General features: G+C 40.9%; 1 protein-coding gene across 1 annotated transcript; it reads right to left on the bottom strand.

The window, feature by feature from the left end:
* Positions 1-699: 699 nt before the first annotated feature.
* LOC125381702 lies at positions 700-6,564 on the bottom strand. The gene has a single exon (XM_048399142.1). It carries the CDS (start codon positions 6,562-6,564, stop codon positions 700-702), a length of 5,865 nt encoding a protein of 1,954 aa, XP_048255099.1.
* Between the last annotated feature and the right edge of the window lie 14,240 nt (positions 6,565-20,804).

Here is a 20,804-nt window from a genome sequence, read left to right as displayed (position 1 = left end):
TTAACTGTAATTGATTATTACGAAAATAAGATATTACGGCGGGAAAGGTGGACATCGTCGTGTACTCAACAGCTCGCTTGACCCAGCCGCTGGTCACCCTCCGGCCAGCGGCTGGACACAGGCTGGGCACCGGCAGATGTGGGATCTCTGGCCGGAGCAGGGCGTGACTTTCCACCCCATGACCCCTCCACAATGTTCAGGGCCAAGATTTGCTCAACGCAACTGTCCAAAAACAATATCTTGGTTGTCCCCACTTCTCCGGACATTGTCCAGCGGGGACGAATACCCCGTTCAATTCTGGCTAGCGGTAACAATGCAGTAAAGCGATTGTCCATGCACAAGTGACCACTCAAGCAGAAGTGGACAGCGGGGTCTGAAAACACGGTGCTTGGATGCACGGGCGAGGGCTGGGCGGTTCGTGATGGATATAGGACGCCAAGGCTGTTTTAGGCACAAAAGACTGTATTTCTGTTGGATAAGCACATGGTCAACACTCCTGGCTGGAGGCTGCCATTTTGGTACATATGGAAATTGGAAAATGGTAAAAGAAACGAAATCAAATATAACAAAAGTGGAATTAAACAACGAAACGAAATAATAGACATTTGGGCTCAAAAGGCTTTCTGACACGGCCGCCCCCAAATTTAGGCACTAAATTTGTCAATATCTGAAGAAAGTCTTTCCACACTGGAACTAAAGTCAATTATCGTCATCTGCACATTCCGGTAGTGGGATGAGTCTTGTGATTGGTCTGGTGTACTCCTTGTCTTTCACACTGACAGTGGCAGTGCGAACACATCCATCTGTTCCGGGGTAGGTTTTAGTGACTCTACCAACAGGCCACTGAGCTCTTAAGAGCTGTGGATCAACTATCATGACAACGTCATTCATCTTCAAGTTTTGTCTTTCTTTCTGCCATTTTGTGCGCAGCTGCATATCAGGAAGATAATATTTGACAAAGTGTACCCAAAAGTGGTCAGCCAGAACTTGACTGTGGCGCCATCTGCGTCTGCTTAATAGTTCATCAGCTGGATAGACGACTTGAGGAAGAGAAGCATCATGGCGGCCAATCAGCAGGATGTTTGGTGTAACTGGGTCCACATCTCTGACATCTGATGAAATGTAGGCTAATGGCTTAGAATTCAGAATCCCTGCCACCTCCGCTAGAATGGTACGTAACACAGGTTCTGTCACTGTCTGATCTCCTAGTGCCACTCGGAGGCCATATTTCACAGATTTAATCTCTCTTTCCCAAACACCTCCGAAGTGTGGTGCATGAGGAGGATTGAACACAAATCTGACCTTATGGCGAGCCAGTTGTTCGGCAAGGTCTGGTTCCATACTTGCAAGTGCCTCCTGCAACTCTGTTTTAGCACCTCGGAAATTGGAACCTTGGTCTGAGATGAGTTCGTAAGGTTTGCCTCTCAGTGAAGCGAAGCGGCGAAATGCCATGAGGAATGCATCCGAGTCCATGCTCCTGAGTATGTCTAAATGCACCGCACGGGTGGTCATACATTTAAATATCAAACCCCATCGTTTCTCTGAGCGACGTCCAACTTTCACATGCATTGGTCCGAAGCAATCAACTCCCGTTGAGAAGAATGGTGGTTTGAAAAGTCGCAGACGTGGTGGTGGCAAGTCAGACATTTTCTGTGACCTCGGGTTTGAGCGCCATTTCTGACAGGTGGAACACTGACGCTGATGGCGTCGAATCGCTTCTCTTCCCCTCAATATCCAAAATCTGCGTCTTATCTCTGCGAGTATACGCTCCTGACCATAGTGTAAGAGCTTCTCATCTTGATCCCTGATGATCAACTTTGTTATAACATGTTGTGGGTCAAGAAGAATTGGATGTTTGATGCCTGTATTTAGAGATTCAGCTCTCTGTAAGCGTCCTCCTACTCTGATCAGATCTGATTCTGCATCATAGATAGGGTCAAGCTGTAGGAGCCTGCTGTCTGGAGGCAATCGTTTACCTGATTTTAGTGCTGTGAATTCCTGGGGGAATGATTCTATTTGCACTAGTTGATAGAGATGGTTCTCTATCTGTTCAAACCGTTCAGCGGTCAGGGGTTGAGCATTTTCCAGGAAGGCCGCCCCATCAAAGGACTCTTTAACATCAGCCACATACACTTCCCAAGAAGTGTACTGTTCTGCATCTGGCAGCTGAGGTGTATTCACAACAATTGTGCCACACATCACAGATTTCTTTATCTCTGTATTGTCAGAGTCTATTGTCACTGGGGTAACTGGCCAATGATCAGGTGTCTGGTGCATGAAATCTGGCCCATCTTTCCACCGCGATTCCTTGCTGAGTTCTCTGAGCAGTTTGCCTCGAGTAATGTCATCAGCAGGATTTCTCTGTGTGTCAACATATCGCCAGTTCTGTACATCTGTGAGATTCTGGATTTCAGATACTCGTGTTCCAACGAATACCTTGTATCTGCATGATTCTGACTTCAGCCAACCAAGTACAGTAGTAGAGTCACTCCACAATATCACTTTCTGGATTGGTAAAGTTAATTCCTTGCACAACACATCAGCTAGCTGAGCACCAGTGAGGGCTGCACATAGTTCTAGGCGTGGCATAGACAGTTGTTTCTTTGGGGAAACCTTTGATCGGGCCATAAGGAAACTGACATAGATGTTTGCTCCTTCGTCTGCTGTGCGCAAGTATGCTACTGAACCATACACTCTTTCAGAAGCATCACAAAAGATGTGTAGTTGTCGGTCTGCACTTCCAGAGTCCACACTATGGGGTGTGTAACACCTTGGTAGAGTGACCATCGGGATTTCTTCTAGCTCCTTTTCCCAGGTCAGCCATCTTTCACAGATGTCCCCCTTTTCTATAGGGTCATTCCAGTTTCTCTTTGACTTCCACAAGTCCTGTACTATAATTTTGGCTCGTGCAAGGAATGGTGCCAAGTAGCCGATGGGATCATACTGACTAGCAAGAACCCTGTAGATCACTCTCATAGTAAGCTTTTCATACTCTATGGTTCTGTGTTTGTAGGTGAGCTCATCAGATTCACAGTTCCAACGCAAGCCTAGGGCTGGCTCAAGGGAGTCACCCTGGCCGAAGGTAAGCCAAAGTTCTGTATTTTCCGATCTAGCGTCGGACGGAAGGTCTGCCACAACGGATGGAATATTGCTGGTCCACTGCCTAATGTTGAAACCACCTTGTGCAAGCAAGTCTCTCATTTTCCGTACAAGTTCCTTGGCTTCTGTTGCTGTAGGTAGGCTATGCAAGCAATTGTCAACATAGAATGATTCTTCTACAGATTTGAGTACTTCTTCATTGCCAGCTTTGTGATCCGAGACATGTTTCCATAAAGCATAACTGGCACAACATGGCGAGCAGGTGGTGCCGAATGGTAGGACTTGCCATTCGTACACATCTGGAGGGCGATCATGTTCCATGTTTCGCCAAATGAAACGCAGAAGAGGTTTGTCACGAGAAAGCAGTCTTACTTGATGGAACATGGCTTTTATGTCTCCTGATATTGCAACTGCATGTTGCCGGAACCGAAGAAAGACACCCAGCAGTGATGATCCGACTGTTGGCCCAGGCAGAAGGTGCTTGTTCAAGATTTGGCCATTGTGCTCGAAGGAGCAGTTAAATACCAGGCGAAACTTCCCATTGTGTTCAACAATGTGGTGAGGAAAATACCAGGATTCTTCTGATTTCTCCACTTCCTCCTTGGTGAGTTTCTTTACATATCCTGCCTCAACTAGCTTCTTGATTTGGTCATTGTGGATTCTTGAAAGGTCCGGACGATCTCTAAGTCGCCTTTCAGTGCGCCTGAGTGTAGGCATAACCATTTGTTGATCTGTTTTGAAGCAGGTTCCATCCTGTGTGCGTAACAGTGGGGTGGCATAGTGACTAACACCATCGACATCTATCCTGACAGTTTCAGATTCTAGAGTCTCAATTGCCTGTTTATCCTGCTTGGAGCGTGTCACATGTTTCTCGGTGAAAGGCAAAGTGTCGATTTGCCACAATCGCTCAATGCTCTCAACAAGATCTGAATTATTGGTGCTGTGTATGAGCATACACTTGGTGTTCTCTGGTCCAGATTCACTAGATAAACCCTGGAGGGACCAACCAAGTTTGGTGGACACCGCAATAGGCGCATTGATGGGTCCAAATTGAACTGGTTCATTGGGAAGAATGAGATGGGCATTGTCCGATCCAATGAGAATAGTTGGCCGAACTCCATCAATGTTAGGTATTGGTAACTTTTGCAAATGCGGCCAACGCCTTTGCAGGGATTCAACTGGATATGTGTACTCGGACATACACAAGTTATCTGCAGTGAAGGCACCCTTAATCTTGTACCTGATGTTTGGTTTGCTGATAGGAGATATTTGCAGGTCAACTGAGTGTCCATTACACCTGAATGGCTCCTTGTTGATTGTGGTAAGCAATATACTGTCCAGCTTTGTCTGAAGTTTTAGGTCATGAACCGTTGATTGTAACACCATAGTTCTCATGGAACCATCATCCAAAATTGCATGAGTCTCCATCATACCACTTTCACCATATAGCAACACTTTGACAACCTTTAGCATGACATTAGGAGGATATGAGGGTTGATCAGTGTACACTTTGTCTGTACTGACTTTCACAGAATACACTTTGGAGGCTGTATGCTGTATAGCCTCATGCAAGACAGTCAAGTGCACTTCCTTACATATGTGACATGGTTTCTTGAGGGTGCACATGTCTGGCTGATGTGTGCGCCCACATTTCCAACATCGCTTGCCGTCATGTAACCAGTCATGTATCTGGTTCACTGTTAGTTTCTTCAATCCTGGACATATATTCAGGAAGTGTTCATTGCTGTTACAGTATGGACAGAAAGGCTTGGTCACGTGACTCCTAGCAGAAGATCCAGGTTTCTGTTCAAATGGTTTGGATTCCCTTGCATAGAATAAAGCCGTAGGTGCAGACCCCTTCTGACTTGTTCGTGACGGATACCTCCTGTCAGGTTTAGTACTCTCCATTTTGTATAGCGCTGTGGCCTGGTTAGCTATACGCTTTGCACGTGATTTTGTCTGCAGCCAGTCTGACAAATGACACAATGTGTAGGTCTGGTCACTGTCAGCCTTGAGGATATCACGGTTGATACAATGTTCTACAAAACTATCTCGATAACCTGGGGGTAGCTTGCCGATCAGGCGGTCAACATGTGACCCACATCTCAGTTCACAACCGGTCTCTCCCTCAAGTGACTTCAGCATACCGACAAGGGAATGGACTGATAGGGCAAAACTGTCAAACCCATCAAAGTCACCATATCTTAGTGCTGGCATATTCATGAGTATACCAATCTCACTTTGTACAAGTTGTCTCGGCTGACCATACTTGTCCTTCAGTGCTTGCAAGGCTGCTGTGAAAGGTTTGGGATCATGCATAAATGCCTCAGCTAGGTGCTTCGCACTGCCTCCAAGTTTGTCAAGTAAAACTTGGTATTTGTACTGTTCCGTAAGGTGTGGATGAATATTCACCAGGTTATCCAGTGCCATCTTAAGCAAGGCAAAGTCCTTTTCTCTTCCACTGGTGAAATTGGGTAATGTTGGTCTTGGTATGCCATAAGATGAGGAAATCAACAGTTCGGTGAGGTTAGGTGTGCCAACCTGAGGTATCATCCCAGTAATCGCTGGCGGTTGTGTTGGTTGTTCGGTTGGAGGCAATGTTGGAATATCTGGTTGGAGCACTTGATGCTGTTGTGGCTGTGACTGTTGATATGGCATATTCGGTAACGGAAATGCTTGCGAATCCAAGAACAATGGCTGAGGCACTACCATTGCTGGTGTTAAACTTACCTGGGGGTTGCTCCTTGGATATGAACCAATACCAGTACCATAACCCACCAGGGAAGGTTGCTGTGTAAGTACACCAGTGGCAGTTGGGAAAGTACTTGACATCTCGTTTGTTGTGATTTGTTGGGCACTGTTTAACATCTGACCTTGAAAGTGGTCATTCTGTCTGTATATTGGCATACAAGTTGTCAGGTTACCAGGATAAGGGTTGATCCCTTGATGAAGTACACCAGGATGAACTCTGTCAGATGGATATGGGCCCCGCTGTATCTGGTTCCCAAGGGTTTGACTGTCACCAGAGGGTAAAATTTGGGAGGTGTCAGGAATTGTAAGCTGCTCTGTATTATTAGTATTACTTACATTGCCAGACTGAATGGCATTAGGGTCAGCAGTAGGTGGGACCTGTCCAGTTACTGACTGTATTTGAATGTTACCATCAAAACTTGGTTGTTCCGTAAGTTCCTCTGGAGGTTGTACATTCTCTGCATTGCTGTTGGGGTCTTCATTTACCATGGTAGCAATCAGGGTTGCTTCAGCAAAGTTCTGTTGAGCTTGTCTCAGTTGTCTCTGTCTTGACAGTTGAGTATTTAGTGCCTCTCTGCGGCGAATAGCCTCACGCTCTATTTCTTCTGTCCGTCTCTTAGCGGCATTCACCTCATCCTCAGCAGCTAAGCGTGCAGCATAGGCCTGGTCATCTAATGCCTGCAATTGCTCATCAACTCTGAAATCCTCCTGCATCCTAAGCACGAATTCGTCAAGCTGAGCTCTTGTTCTTTGCTGTCTTACCACTGCAGACTGAGATTCACTTAGTCCAGATATCACAGAAATTTTTGAGGACTTACTTCTTGTGCCAAGTGACCTTTCACTGTGACTAAGACTATGTGATCTGGAAGATCTAACAGTATTAGTATCTGGTTGTAACGCCATGTCTTCAGATAATTTACTTCAAAATTAAAATATTTGAATCTGTAACTTGTCGATATGTTGATGATGACGTGACAAAGATTGGCTGCCGGGCTTAGAACTTACAACACAGGTTCAACTTTGAATGACAGTTGCAGGAGTACAGTTCTAGAATCAGTTAATGTAACAGTTGCATATGCCGAACGTGACTTGGTAACAGGATATTTGGCACGAGATAAATACTGTCTCATGATTGAATGTAGGGTTTACCATTCACTGGCGGGATGGGTAATGCGTACGTACAGCGCACTGTTTATATTTGGAATTTGGCGTCACCTGGTTATTGTATCCGCCTCGCGGGACCATGAAAACACGGTGCTTGGATGCACGGGCGAGGGCTGGGCGGTTCGTGATGGATATAGGACGCCAAGGCTGTTTTAGGCACAAAAGACTGTATTTCTGTTGGATAAGCACATGGTCAACACTCCTGGCTGGAGGCTGCCATTTTGGTACATATGGAAATTGGAAAATGGTAAAAGAAACGAAATCAAATATAACAAAAGTGGAATTAAACAACGAAACGAAATAATAGACATTTGGGCTCAAAAGGCTTTCTGACAGGGTCATTATATGGGCAGCTGCACGCGTCTTGTCAGCTAATTGTCCGGTGAAAAGATCCGGGTCAGATATGAGGACAGTTGGGTGGACGGTCAGCTTCACTCCGGACAGTGGTCAGTGTTGACGGATTCAGGCCATGGTGTGTCCATGTATGATTTACTGATATTGAATGTCAAATTGAAATGAAATATCACTTTTCTTTGTCTCCAGGTAGCGTATTAGTGTGCGGGCAACATTTGGAAATTTTAAACAAAAGCAGTTATCTTTAAAATAAATTAGAGAAAAAAAATTAAAAAAAGATCATTTATATCGAATTTGAACAAATATAATTCATAGATCACCATATACCTAAGATTATCATGACCCAGCATATTGGAAGAAGCGCAACATGATCCGTGAATTTGAAACATTTGAATGATGTAATGAATAAATTCATTTTTTTTTGGGGGGGGGGGGGTTCAATCCGAGTGATATCATTACCTCTTCACCTGAGCGTTCCGACCGTTGACGACCTCTTTGTCGAAGACAATGGTCTTAGGGTGAGAGTAAAGACAGGGATACCATTTTTGTAACCTACAGCTGAATATTCTTTCACCAATGTGGAGAGAACCGAAGTCGGCATATCTGGTCGTGTGGTAGTGCTTCATCGTACGTCAAGATAAGTACAGTAAACTACGGTTATAACGAACTCAAAGGGACCACTAATTTTAGTTCGTTATAACCGTAGTTTGTTTTAAGCATATATATAGCATATCTACAGCAAATAAAAGTAAGTTCGTTATATCCGTCAGTTCGTTATAAGCGTGTTCGTTATAACCGTAGTTTACTGTACATTCTTAATATTGTTGACAGTTCCGTACACATTGCGACAATGCTATATTTAATATGAGTGTGACAAGATCGCCCGTTGTTGGAACACAGAGCTGGACACGAAATAATTAATATAAATGGGTTTTGGAAGTGTGCTTTGTTAAGTCCAGAAACTATCAATTAAAAGAGACGAAGTGTAACCAATCATCATGTGTAGAATTCCTCGTTAAAGAAACAAACAACAGATGTGGCCACTTGCCGGACGTAACTCTAGCACTGGCTGTGTAATAAGTACCGATGTGTGTTAGACAGAGAAATGGAGAGATGCGGGATGGAGATGAATGGCGATGGTGAGATGGAGACTGGTAATCTTGAGAAATAGTGAGATGGAAAGTTTGGAAGGTGGAGATTGTGAAATGGAAACCGTAAGATTAAGAACTAGTGTTTGTTTGTTTGTTTGTTTGTTTGTTCTTTAACGCTGCATTCAGCAATATTCCATTTATATGACGGCGGTCTGTAAATAATCGAGTCTGGACCAGACAAACCAGTGATTGACATCATAAGCATCCATCCATGCAATTAGGATACGATGACATGCATCAACCAAGTCAGCGAGCCTGACCATCCGATCCCGTTAGTCGTCTCTTACGACAAGCATAGTCGCCTTTTACGGCAAGCATGGGTTGCTGAAGACCTATTCTATCCCGGATCTTCACGGGTCTGAGAACTCGTGAGATAGAGTGATTATGATATTAATATTAATACTGGTCATGAAAAATGGTGAGATGGTGAGTTGGGGGATGGAGATTGTGAGGTGGAAATGGTAAGATTGAGAAATAGTGAGATTGAGTGATGATGATGTTGTTATTGTGACATTGGTCATGAGAAATGGTGAGATTGTGAGCTGAACTTATGGATGGATATGGGGGTGGATAAATGATGACATGGCAGTGATGCAGAAATGCTGTGGTGTGGAAATGGAGATTGCGAGGTGGAGATGTTGAGCTGGAGATATGAAGGTGAAATTGTGTGAGATGAAGCAACGACAAGATCGAGCAATAATTGAAATTCCAACTGTGAGATCGAAATCGTGTTCAAAGTATAATTGCAGAAAGCGTGTAAAAATGTGAGATGGAAATATGAAGGCGGAGATATGGAGATTGTCAAGTGGCAAGACGACATGGCGAGATGTGATGCGAGTGTAGAGAAACGATGATGAGTAAATTCGGGATAGAATGATTAAATGAAAGTTCGAGCAAATGTTCCAACTATCTTGGCAGCCTTTAAATAATCAAGACCGGGCAAGGCAAACCAGTGGTTGATAACATGAGCAGCAGATAACATCTGTGAGGTCTCAGTTTGTGACCTCCCGGTCCTCACATTAATCGGGTTGTAGAACAGACATGGGATGGTTGGTGTCAATTTGTATCAGGATCACCCAAGTTGATGCAATGAAGACGTGATGAGGAGGAGAAATGATATATTGACATGGAGAAATGGTGAGATGGTGAGATAACAAAAAGACATTGTCAAATACCGAGACCTAGAAAAATGTGTTCATATCATCGTCGGATCATAGGTTATCGGAAGTCATACGTTTTCTGACGACCATGTTTATCGCAATTACTCACGCTATAACGGGGAATGTAGCATCACACAGACATTGTGAATACTCAGATGATGGCTTGTTTTTAAGAAGAAATTTTATAAGTGAATGAGACGTTTTACAGCTGTTAACGTGATTAAAGACAAAACTACGAATGTTTCTCAAGCGTCCAAAAACCCATAACACGGGGATAAATAAGACGGTTTGATTGAATTCACATTTGTTTGGGGAACTGGCGGTATTTCATATTTCTATTAAGCATTCACCAACATTTCATGATGCTATTTTACACCAAAGTTCAATGAGGGGACGTGGAATAATCCGTGTATACTTTCGTGTATTGCTCTTGAGTCATTTTAAATGTGTGTATCTGCGCTATACACACTTTGTGCGGGTGTATTTGACACATCATGACGCACAATACTGCGAATCTGTTCAAAACAATCAGTAGTGAGCGAGTGAATATTGTTTAACGCCGCATTCATCAATATTCCAACTCGACATGGTAAACTATCGAGTCAGGACCAGGCAAACCAGTGATTGATAGCATGAGCGACAGCCCACGGCCTTTTACAACAAACATAGGTTCCTTGGAACCAATTCTACACCGGAATCCACACGGCGTTCACTACAAGAGTAAGATACACACTAGACTACGTAACTTAGGTATATACCCACATGAACATACAGCCCATTGAGCAGCATAGTATATGCTTCATATTGATCGACTAGCTCGACTTTCATTGTCTGCAAAGAGGCCTTAGCAGCGTCACGAAATATCGACGAATTGACACAAATATTTGAAGACGAACTCATCCATTGTTCATTACGTCATAGACGTATGTTAGGCCCATCGAACAATACGGCTGAATGAGCTGACATCTCCAAATGAAATCAAGAAACACTTTTCTACCTCCTCGCAAATCTGAATTATGGAATATCTGTTTCGTGAAATAAAGTTCAAAGCCCCTCGCTAAGTAAAAAAAGGACAACATTGATTCAATTGGAGAGAGTTAATCCGCACTTCCTCGTATCTGGGGGTTATTCTTTAAGTGTCTTCTCCACAGTCTCCTGTACACATACACTTGCAACAAACCTACGGCTGTATTTTGTCAACATTTGCTTTTCACGTGTCTGTAACGGTTGCAGAAGAGTCTGTTTAGACGGCTTTGTCAAGTGAGTGGAAAAACCAAGGTTAACTTGAAGAAGGATAAGCCTACGATAACATCAGTTCTCGGATTATTAGACTTCTGCTCTGATTTGAAAGACAGGAAATTAGCAAGAATATGATTAAACCGTATGGGTCTCTCTGAAGTGATGACTTCCGTTACTGTGGCAGCTATGATCGCCACGATAAGGATCCAAGATCTCTTTTCGTTGTCATGTAAATTCTATTGACACAGATTTCGTTATCATATGTACATATCAAGATTTGTGCTAAGAGTCTCCCGTCGTCGCGAAATTAGCATCTTTACAAGAGGCGGGAGCTGTGTCTGGGGCGTGTTCTACTGCGAGTTAATACCCTTGGTGAACTTTGAAAGATACTCAGAATTCAAAATGGATTAACTGAAAAGGCACTTAAACCAAAGCGTCGCTTATATCAAGTGTAGTCACATTTTCCTATTTCATCCACTTATATTTTAATCCTCTCGAACCACCTTAAGAATCGCCTTCAGAGGGAAAAGCGACCCCTCTCTCAAAGTTGTTACTCTCAACAGCGCGTGTAAGAGCGGCAGCTGCAAGTATATTAACAAAGAAAACGTTCGAATCACTCATCGCATATGATCATATCTAATAAGAAGCACCATGAGAATAGCACCCCTTGTGTTTGTCAGCTCAAAACATTTTGCCTACGGTTTTTAGGAGCAGATTAAGACGATCGTACGTCATTTCTAATCATTGACGGGAAGCTATAGCAATGTTCGGAGCTTTGCCGTTTGTCCAAAAGGAAGGCACTAAAATCCGGACGTGTAACACAATTGTTTCCCTGCGATTTGGGGACGTTTTTAATGTTTCCGACAAATTAGGGGTTGACACCTGTGAAGGCGGTGTTGAAGCGCGGCAACATGGCTCGAAACATTATGACTGAGCGAATTCAAATAAAATCTCCATGTTCGAGTGGGGGGAATTGTTCTTTCAGTATAAATTGGCTTTAACGTGTGAAAGTCGATATGTTTGATCTTCAGAAATGAAGTGTCTATTATTTGTTTGCGTTGCTAAATGAATTATTATGACTGTTCAGGTCTTAATACGCGACATGTATCAATCTTTAAATAATTATGTTTGTTGTGACTATGAGCAGAAATCGTAATTTGATTTCAACTGATCGGTTTAGTGATAAAAAATCAAAAACATATTTAACATTTCCGTACATGCTTTATATTAGTTTTTTTCTGATATTGTGATGATATTTACTTATATTATGATGTTACGACGGATATCATGATGTTATTTTCTGATATTATGATGATATTTACTTATATTATGATGTTACGACTGATATCATGATGCTATCTTCTGATATTAGGGTGTTTCGGCTGTTACCAGGATGTTACGGCTGATATTTTGATGTTATTGACTGATATCAGGATGTTACGGTGGACATTAGGTTGTTATTTACTGATATTAGGATGTTACGGTTGATATTGGGATGTTACGGGTGACATGATTTTATTTACTGCTATAAAGGTGTTAAGGTTGGTATAATAATGTTATTTTCTACTATTATGATGTTACGGCTGATATTTTGATGTTACTGTTGATATTATGATGTTACGGCTGATATTATGAAGATACGTCAATTTTATTTCTTGGGTAACTATCAGCCGACCAAACATTTCACAAGTGGGCAGGGGCGGTGGGGTAGCCTTGCGATTAAAGCGTCTGCTCCTCACCTGGAAGGCCCGGGTTCGAATCCCCACATGGACAGCCCCCTTTTCTGGTGTCCCCTGTCGTGATATTGCTGTAATATTGCTAAAAGCGGCGAAAAGCCATAGTCACTCTCTCACTCATAAGTGGGAAATAAGTTAAAAGTTTGAAAAAAATATCTGTTAACAACCGTCAACCATGAAACCGAGTAACGCCAAAGTAGTGTATTCGATATGGGAAGAGGCTATTTTGACTGTTAAATTAATGTAATCACCACATTTCTTACATTTCCATTTTATTCACATAAACAATAATAATTTAAGGGATAACAAACAGTATTTTGCACATAAACTGCCGGGCAAAAGAAAGTAATAAAAGTTCAAAAGTCACAAAACTTAACTTTCATGGAAACAGTCGCTGAAAGACAGGCTAAGAGACTGAAAGGTCCAATCTCGCCTATGATACCCGTAGGAAATACATCCGCCACCATAAAATTACCATTTCTTCTTTGTTTCATTTTTAGCCACAATCAAATAGTTGTATATACTTTCTTTTGCCCGGAGGTCTATATTTCTATTTTTCACCACAGAAGATAAATTGTAAATCGGGCTTACAAAAAGAGGCCCATACACAGTGCGGGTGTTAGGTGTTTGTTTTTCTATGTTTCCATGTTATTGATGGATAGGGAATGTGTTTTGTTCTTAAAATTCGACCATATGGTTTATGTTTATCGAAGGATTTAATATTAACAACTAAAAGCTGAAATCAGTGTTTGGCAATCAAGAGTCACGTGACCGGGTGTAAGACATCGGGCCGGACAATTACCATAGCTATCCAGGGAGACAATGACAGATATCGTATGATATGTAGACAGATTATCTGTCAATATTGTGACGTTGATTCCATTGTTAAACCATGCCACTAAATGAAGTGCGCCTGCTGAAAACAATTGGCTGCGCAAACTTCTGAACAAGATGGCGGCCGTGACACTGATATCCCGGATGGAGCACGTGTTGGGGAGTGTACGGGGTGGTCAGTTTATGTCCAACGCTCGCCGTCTCAACAAGTTGATGCTGGGCCCGCTGGTCAATCTTCGCCCGCACGTGGCACGCGGTAATGACCACAGATTGCCGGACAACGATGCGGTCCTCAACTGGGTTGTCAGCGCGCCATGGTTTCTGTGTTGAAGGTGTCATCTTTCACTGTAGGTAATAAACCCAGCCATGGACGAAGTGCGCGGCATGCCATGGAATGGATATAGATGTACATAACTTGATATGATGGTTGCTGACATGTAGGATTCATTTACGATGTCAGCGGGGTCCGGTTAGAGTTAATAAACATTTCACTATTGTTTGATAGATACAACAGTGTCAACAGTAAAGTCGAAACCTGAATGTGACGTTTTAATTGAAACGGGATAAGTTTCAAATAAAGTTTGAAACATCCTTACAACTCGTTAATCACACTTACTCGTGTCACAGTCAATATTATAACTAAATATACCCACGAGTTACAGAATTATATCCATGTCAGCAATGCTCTCGTCCACTGTTGCAGCTGCGTTCTACCCTATTTGGATTTAATCGAAAATAATAAACTGTCCCAGAAAATAGAAAATAAATGAAATTATTTGTCACACACTTTAAAAAAAAGAAATTGACTGCCACAAAAAATACATTGTTACAAGAGGGTTTTTTTCGAAAATATATTTAGACTCAAAGGTTTAATTATTTATTTTTTTCAGATTTAGCTGTAAAAAATTCCTAGCCCCTCCCCCTTCCCCCTGAATATCAAAATAAAATATGAGGTAAAATATGGTGTAACGGTAGAACCGTTAATATGTTTTGAGTCGGTGAGTTGCGTTTGACGCCGCTTTGAAAAATAGTCCAGTTATATCACGGCGTTACTATTTTGAAGATACAACGGTTATGAAAATAGGAAATTTGTTTATCATAATTTTTATTAGCATTTCTGAGATAACAAGATGGTGTGCGCAAATATCCAAGAATTGTTTGTCAAAGCTGATTGATAGTTGTAGCAATTACAATAATCCAGATTTAATATGTAACCCGATAAACTAAAATAAATTAAAATGAAACAACTAATAGTATCAGTTAAGTTACTTAAGTTAAGATCCAGATTATGAAATCCAGCCGATAATATCGAATTAAGATTAGAGCACTTTCGTCTCCTCCCTGATCCCTTGATAAATCCTCCCCATCAAATCCCCTCCCCTACCCCTCCCCGTGATCACTCATATCATTATCATAGCAATGACTCAACTCGCACCGTTGGCGATTTCACTTAGCTTTCAGCTGGCTCAACAGAAGAACAAAAGTTCGGTCATTTCCGCATTTCTTCGGTTATTTCCGATCACACACGGACAAAGGAATTATTGCGTCTCGGGTTCCAAACCAAAGAAAGCAAAACATTTGCTCGTCATGTTTTCATGGATTGGTGGGCGCCAACACATGTTCGATTTACCAAAGGGCGCAACACTTGCAGGAACCAAGTCTTGGAGGAGAACGCCAGACAATACTTGTGTCTCTGTATCGCTTATTAAAATCTCTCACCCAGTTAATTAAATCTCGAGCACGTTTTCAAACACTTGATATGGGTTTCTTGAAACTATTTCCTGAAAAAATATCGATTGTCAACATATGGACAACACCCTGTTGTTTATAAGGTGTATCATGTTTGGATCGATTTGGAAAATAAATATTTATCTATTTAGGAGATTAGGCCATGTTGTCATTGCGTCATGTACTCCCAATCACAATGACTGTATTTGCTAAAAGTATGATATGTCTTCTAGTATATGATTCGTCATGACTAGGAGTAGGATGATAGTATCATTGTGCTTGAAAAAAACGTCTAGTACGACAAGGTGCGGGAATGATATATAATATGACTAGAAGCAGGAATATAGTGTCAAGGGACTACAATGAGATCCCTTATTACTAAGAGTTGGAAAATAGTATCGAGGGATTGGAATATGATATATTATGACTAGAAGTAGGAAAATAGTATCAAACGATTGGACAATGATAAAGTGTGACTAGAAGTAGGAATATAGTATCAAGGTATGATATGATATGACTAGAAGTAGGAATATAGTATCAAGGAATGTACTGTGATATGACATGACTAGAAGTAGGAATATAGTATCAAGGAATGTACTGTGATATGATATGACTAGAAGTAGGAATATGGTATCAAGGAATGTACTGTGATATGATATGACTAGAAGTAGGAATATGGTATCAAGGAATGTACTGTGATATGATATGACTAGAAGTAGGAATATAGTATCAAGGAATGTACTGTGATATGATATGACTAGAAGTAGGAATATGGTATCAAGGAATGTACTGTGATATGATATGACTAGAAGTAGGAATATGGTATCAAGGAATGTACTGTGATATGATATGACTAGAAGTAGGAATATGGTATCAAGGAATGGACTGTGATATGATATGACTAGAAGTAGGAATATGGTATCAAGGAATGTACTGTGATATGATATGACTAGAAGTAGGAATATGGTATCAAGGAATGTACTGTGATATGATATGACTAGAAGTTGGAATATGGTATCAAGGAATGGACTGTGATATGATATGACTAGAAGTTGGAATTTGGTATCAAGGAATGGACTGTGATATGATATGACTAGAAGTTGGAATATGGTATCAAGGAATGGACTGTGATATGATATGACTAGAAGTTGGAATATGGTATCAAGGAATGGACTGTGATATGATATGACTAGAAGTTGGAATATGGTATCAAGGAATGGACTGTGATATGATATGACTAGAAGTTGGAATATGGTATCAAGGAATGGACTGTGATATGATATGACTAGAAGTTGGAATATAGTATCAAGGAATGTACTGTGATATGATATGACTAGAAGTTGGAATATGGTATCAAGGAATGGACTGCGAAATGATATGACTAGAAGTTGGTATATGGTATCAAGGAATGGACTGCGAAATGATATGACTAGAAGTTGGAATGTGGTATCAAAGTATTGAAATAAGATCCATTGTGACTAAGGGTGGGTAAATAGTATCAAAGATTGGACTCTGATATAGTGTGACTAGAAGTTGGAATATATACTCAACAACAAAAGTTCCTGTGACACCACTATTTTAGTGTATTTTTCAAACAAGTAAAGTTTGGTTTTCAATATTGTGGTACATGTATGGAATCAAGTCACAAAAACGCAACTGCTACAGAAAAGCATGCATTCCATGCAAAAGTTGACTTTTATGCAAGCCCCGTGCATTTCACTACCCAAGGATGGTATAAAAACATTTGCGTTAACGGGATTCCATATGCATTGTTTAGCATCGTGCTGACAACAACCACTCAGAAAACAACAAAATTACGCAATTATTCAACATTACGAAATGCCACGCCTGTCCGAAAATGAGCGTCTGCGAGCCATGGTATGCTTGGAACAGGATCGAGGCAACGTGATGTTGCAAGACAACTTAACGTCCACAGAAACACCATTTGATGTTTATGGCAACGTTGGCAACAGACGAATGAAGTCAGAGACCATCCTCGGAGTGGCAGGCCACGCGTAACCAATAATCGACAAGACAACTGGATTCGAACAACATACCTACGAAATCGATTCCAGCCAGCAACAGTGACTGCAAGAAGCATCCCTGGCCTTCAACGAATATCTTCACAAACCGTACGTCGTCGCCTCAGATGTGCAGGGATTGTCGCCAAAAGACCCGCCAGACGTCCCATTTTGAGAGGGAACCATCGTCAAGCACGTCTACAGTGGTGTAGACAGCGTCTACGCTGGACGGCCATACAGTGGGGATAAGTTCTATTCACTGACGAGGCAGCGATATGGTATGGGTGGGATTACATCAAGACAGAGGACCCGTTTGATAGTGGTAGAGGGAAATCTCAATGGACAGCGCTACCGCGACGAGATCATCGGCCCTGTTGTTCTACCGTGTTTGCGTCGTCATGACCCAGGCATTACCTTGCAACATGACAACGCCCGGCCTCATATTGCTCGACTTGTTCAGGATTCTCTTCAACAAAACAACGTGAATGTCATCCCTTGGCCGGCTCGCTCCCCCGATCTCTCACCAATGGAGCATATGTGGGATGAGATGGATCGGCGCCTTCGGCGTCAACCACGTGTTCGACAGACACTCCAGGAACTTCGAAACATGCTCCAGCAGATATGGACAGATATCCCACAGGACTTGGACATCAAGGAATTGGACTGTAATAGATTGTGATTAGAAGTAGGCATATTGTATCAAGGAATTGGATTATGATAGATTTTGATTAGAAGTAGGCATATTGTATCAAGGAAATGGACTGTGATAGATTGTGATTAGAAGTAGGCATATTGTATCAAGGAAATGGACTGTGATAGATTGTGATTAGAAGTACATGTAGGCATATTGTATCAAGGAATTGAACAATGAAAGATTGTGATTAGAAGTAGGCATATTGTATCAAAGAATTGGACTATGATAGATTTTGATTAGAAGTAGGCATATTGTATCACGGGATTGAACTATGACAGATTGTGATTAGAAGTAGGACTATTGTATCAAGGGATTGAACTATGACAGATTGTGATTAGAAGTAGGACTATTGTATCAAGGGATTGGACTATGACAGATTGTGATTAGAAGTAGGCATATTGTATCAAGGGATTGAACTATGACAGATTGTGATTAGAAATAGGACTATTGTATCAAGGGATTGGACTATGACAGATTGTGATTAGAAGTAGGACTATTGTATCAAGGGATTGAACTTTGACAGATTGTGATTAGAAGTAGGCATATTGTATCAAGGGATTGAACTATGACAGATTGTGATTAGAAGTAGGACTATTGTATCATGGGATTGAACTATGACAGATTGTGATTAGAAGTAGGACTATTGTATCAAGGGATTGAAGTTGTCATGAAAAGAAGTTGGAATATTCTACCACCGAGTAGCGCACGTACTCACCATGTTTTATTGCTGATGCTGTCTGAACAGTTTGTGACTATTTCCATTGTTGGATTAGTTTGAACATATGTCAACTTTCAATGCTAGAAGGTATGTGGAACACCGTGCTGAACGAATGTCGGTATACAGGGAGTCATGTGAATAGGTAGATGTCGAATGTCGGTACACACGGGGACATGTGAATAGGCAGATGTCGAATGTCGGTATACAGGGAGTCATGTGAATAGGTAGATGTCAAATGTCGGTACACACGGGGACATGTGAATAGGCAGATGTCAAATGTCGGTATACAGGGAGTCATGTGAATAGGCAGATGTCGAATGTCGGTACACACAGGGACATGTGAATAGGCAAATGTCGGTATACAGGGAGTCATGTGAATAGGTAGATGTCGAATGTCGGTACATAGGGAGCCATGTGAATAGGCAGATGTCGAATGTCGGTACACAGGGAGTCATGTGAATAGGCAGATGTCGAATGTCGGTACACAGGGAGTCATGTGAATATGTAGATGTCGAATGTCGGTACATAGGGAGCCATGTGAATATGTAGATGTCGAATGTCGGTACATAGGGAGCCATGTGAATATGTAGATGTCGAATGTCGGTACACTGGGGGTCATGTGAATATGTAGATGTCGAATGTCGGTACACAGGGGGTCATGTGAATAGGCAGATGTCGAATGTCGGTACACAGGGAGTCATGATTATGATATTGAAAGTCTTTATTTCAAGATATACGCTGATTATGATATTGTTAGTCTTTATTTCGAGATATATGCTGATTATGATATTGTTAGTCTTTATTTCGAGATATACGCTGATTATGATATTGTAAGCAGTTATTTCGCGATATATGCTGATTATGATATTGTTAGTCTTTATTTCGAGATATACGCTGATTATGATATTGTAAGTCTTTATTTCAAGATATACGCTGATTATGATATTGTTAGTCTTTATTTCGAGATATATGCTGATAATGATATTGTAAGTCTTTATTTCGAGATATACGCTGATTATGATATTGTAAGCAGTTATTTCGAAATATACGCTGATTATGATATTGTAAGTCTTTATTTCAAGATATACGCTGATTATGATATTGTTAGTCTTTATTTCGAGATATATGCTGATAATGATATTGTAAGTCTTTATTTCGAGATATACGCTGATTATGATATTGTAAGCAGTTATTTCGAGATAAATGCTGATTATGATATTGTTAGTCTTTATTTCGAGATATACGCTGATTATGATATTGTTAGTCTTTATTTCAAGATATACGCTGATTATGATATTGTTAGTCTTTATTTGGAGATATATGCTGATAATGGTATTGTTCGTCTTTATTTCGAGATATATGCTGATTATGATATTGTTAGTCTTTATTTCGAGATATACGCTGATTATGATATTGTAAGTTTTTATTTCAAGATATACGCTGATTATGATATTGTTAGTCTTTATTTCGAGATATACGCTGATTATGATGTTGTTAGTCTTTATTTCGAGATATACGCTGATTATGATGTTGTTAGTCTTTATTTCGTGATATACGCTGATTATGATATTGTTAGTCTTTATTTCGAGATATACGCTGATTATGATAGTGTAAGTCTTTATTTCGAGATATACGCTGATTATGATATTGTTAGTCTTTATTTCGAGATATACGCTGATTATGATAGTGTAAGTCTTTATTTAGAGATATACGCTGATTATGATATTGTTAGTCTTTATTTCGGGATATATGCTGATTATGATATTGTAAGTCTTTATTTCGAGATATACGCTGATTATGATATTGTTAGTCCTTATTTCGAGATATACGCTGATTATGATATTGTTAGTCTTTATATCAATACACCCCTAATTATGATAACATCATATAGTGAGTGGGATTGATAATCTTTGTATTAAAGCTATACAATGTAGCAGAAAGTGTGATATTAATAGACATGTATCGTAGACAATACACAGTGTATGATATTAATAGTTACATTGCATCGTAGACGCAACACAATGTATTGAGTAGATAGTCATACTATGTGATATTGTCACATTGTATCGTAGACATGACATGGACTGTGATATTGATAGTCATATTGTATCGTAGACATGGCACGGTGTGTGATATTGGTAGTTTACGTTGCATC

The sequence above is a fragment of the Haliotis rufescens genome, unplaced genomic scaffold (assembly GCF_023055435.1).
Source record: "Haliotis rufescens isolate VD_foot unplaced genomic scaffold, xgHalRufe1.0.p SCAF_19, whole genome shotgun sequence".
Taxonomy (NCBI): domain Eukaryota; kingdom Metazoa; phylum Mollusca; class Gastropoda; order Lepetellida; family Haliotidae; genus Haliotis; species Haliotis rufescens.
Note: the sequence above shows the minus strand (reverse complement) of the source record. Positions and strands in the feature narration are given on the sequence as shown.

What these genes read in the sequence shown, in the direction of transcription:
- LOC125381702 (XM_048399142.1), bottom strand. Translation starts at nt 6,564, where the DNA reads ATGCAGGAGGATTTCAGAGTTGATGAGCAATTGCAGGCATTAGATGAC.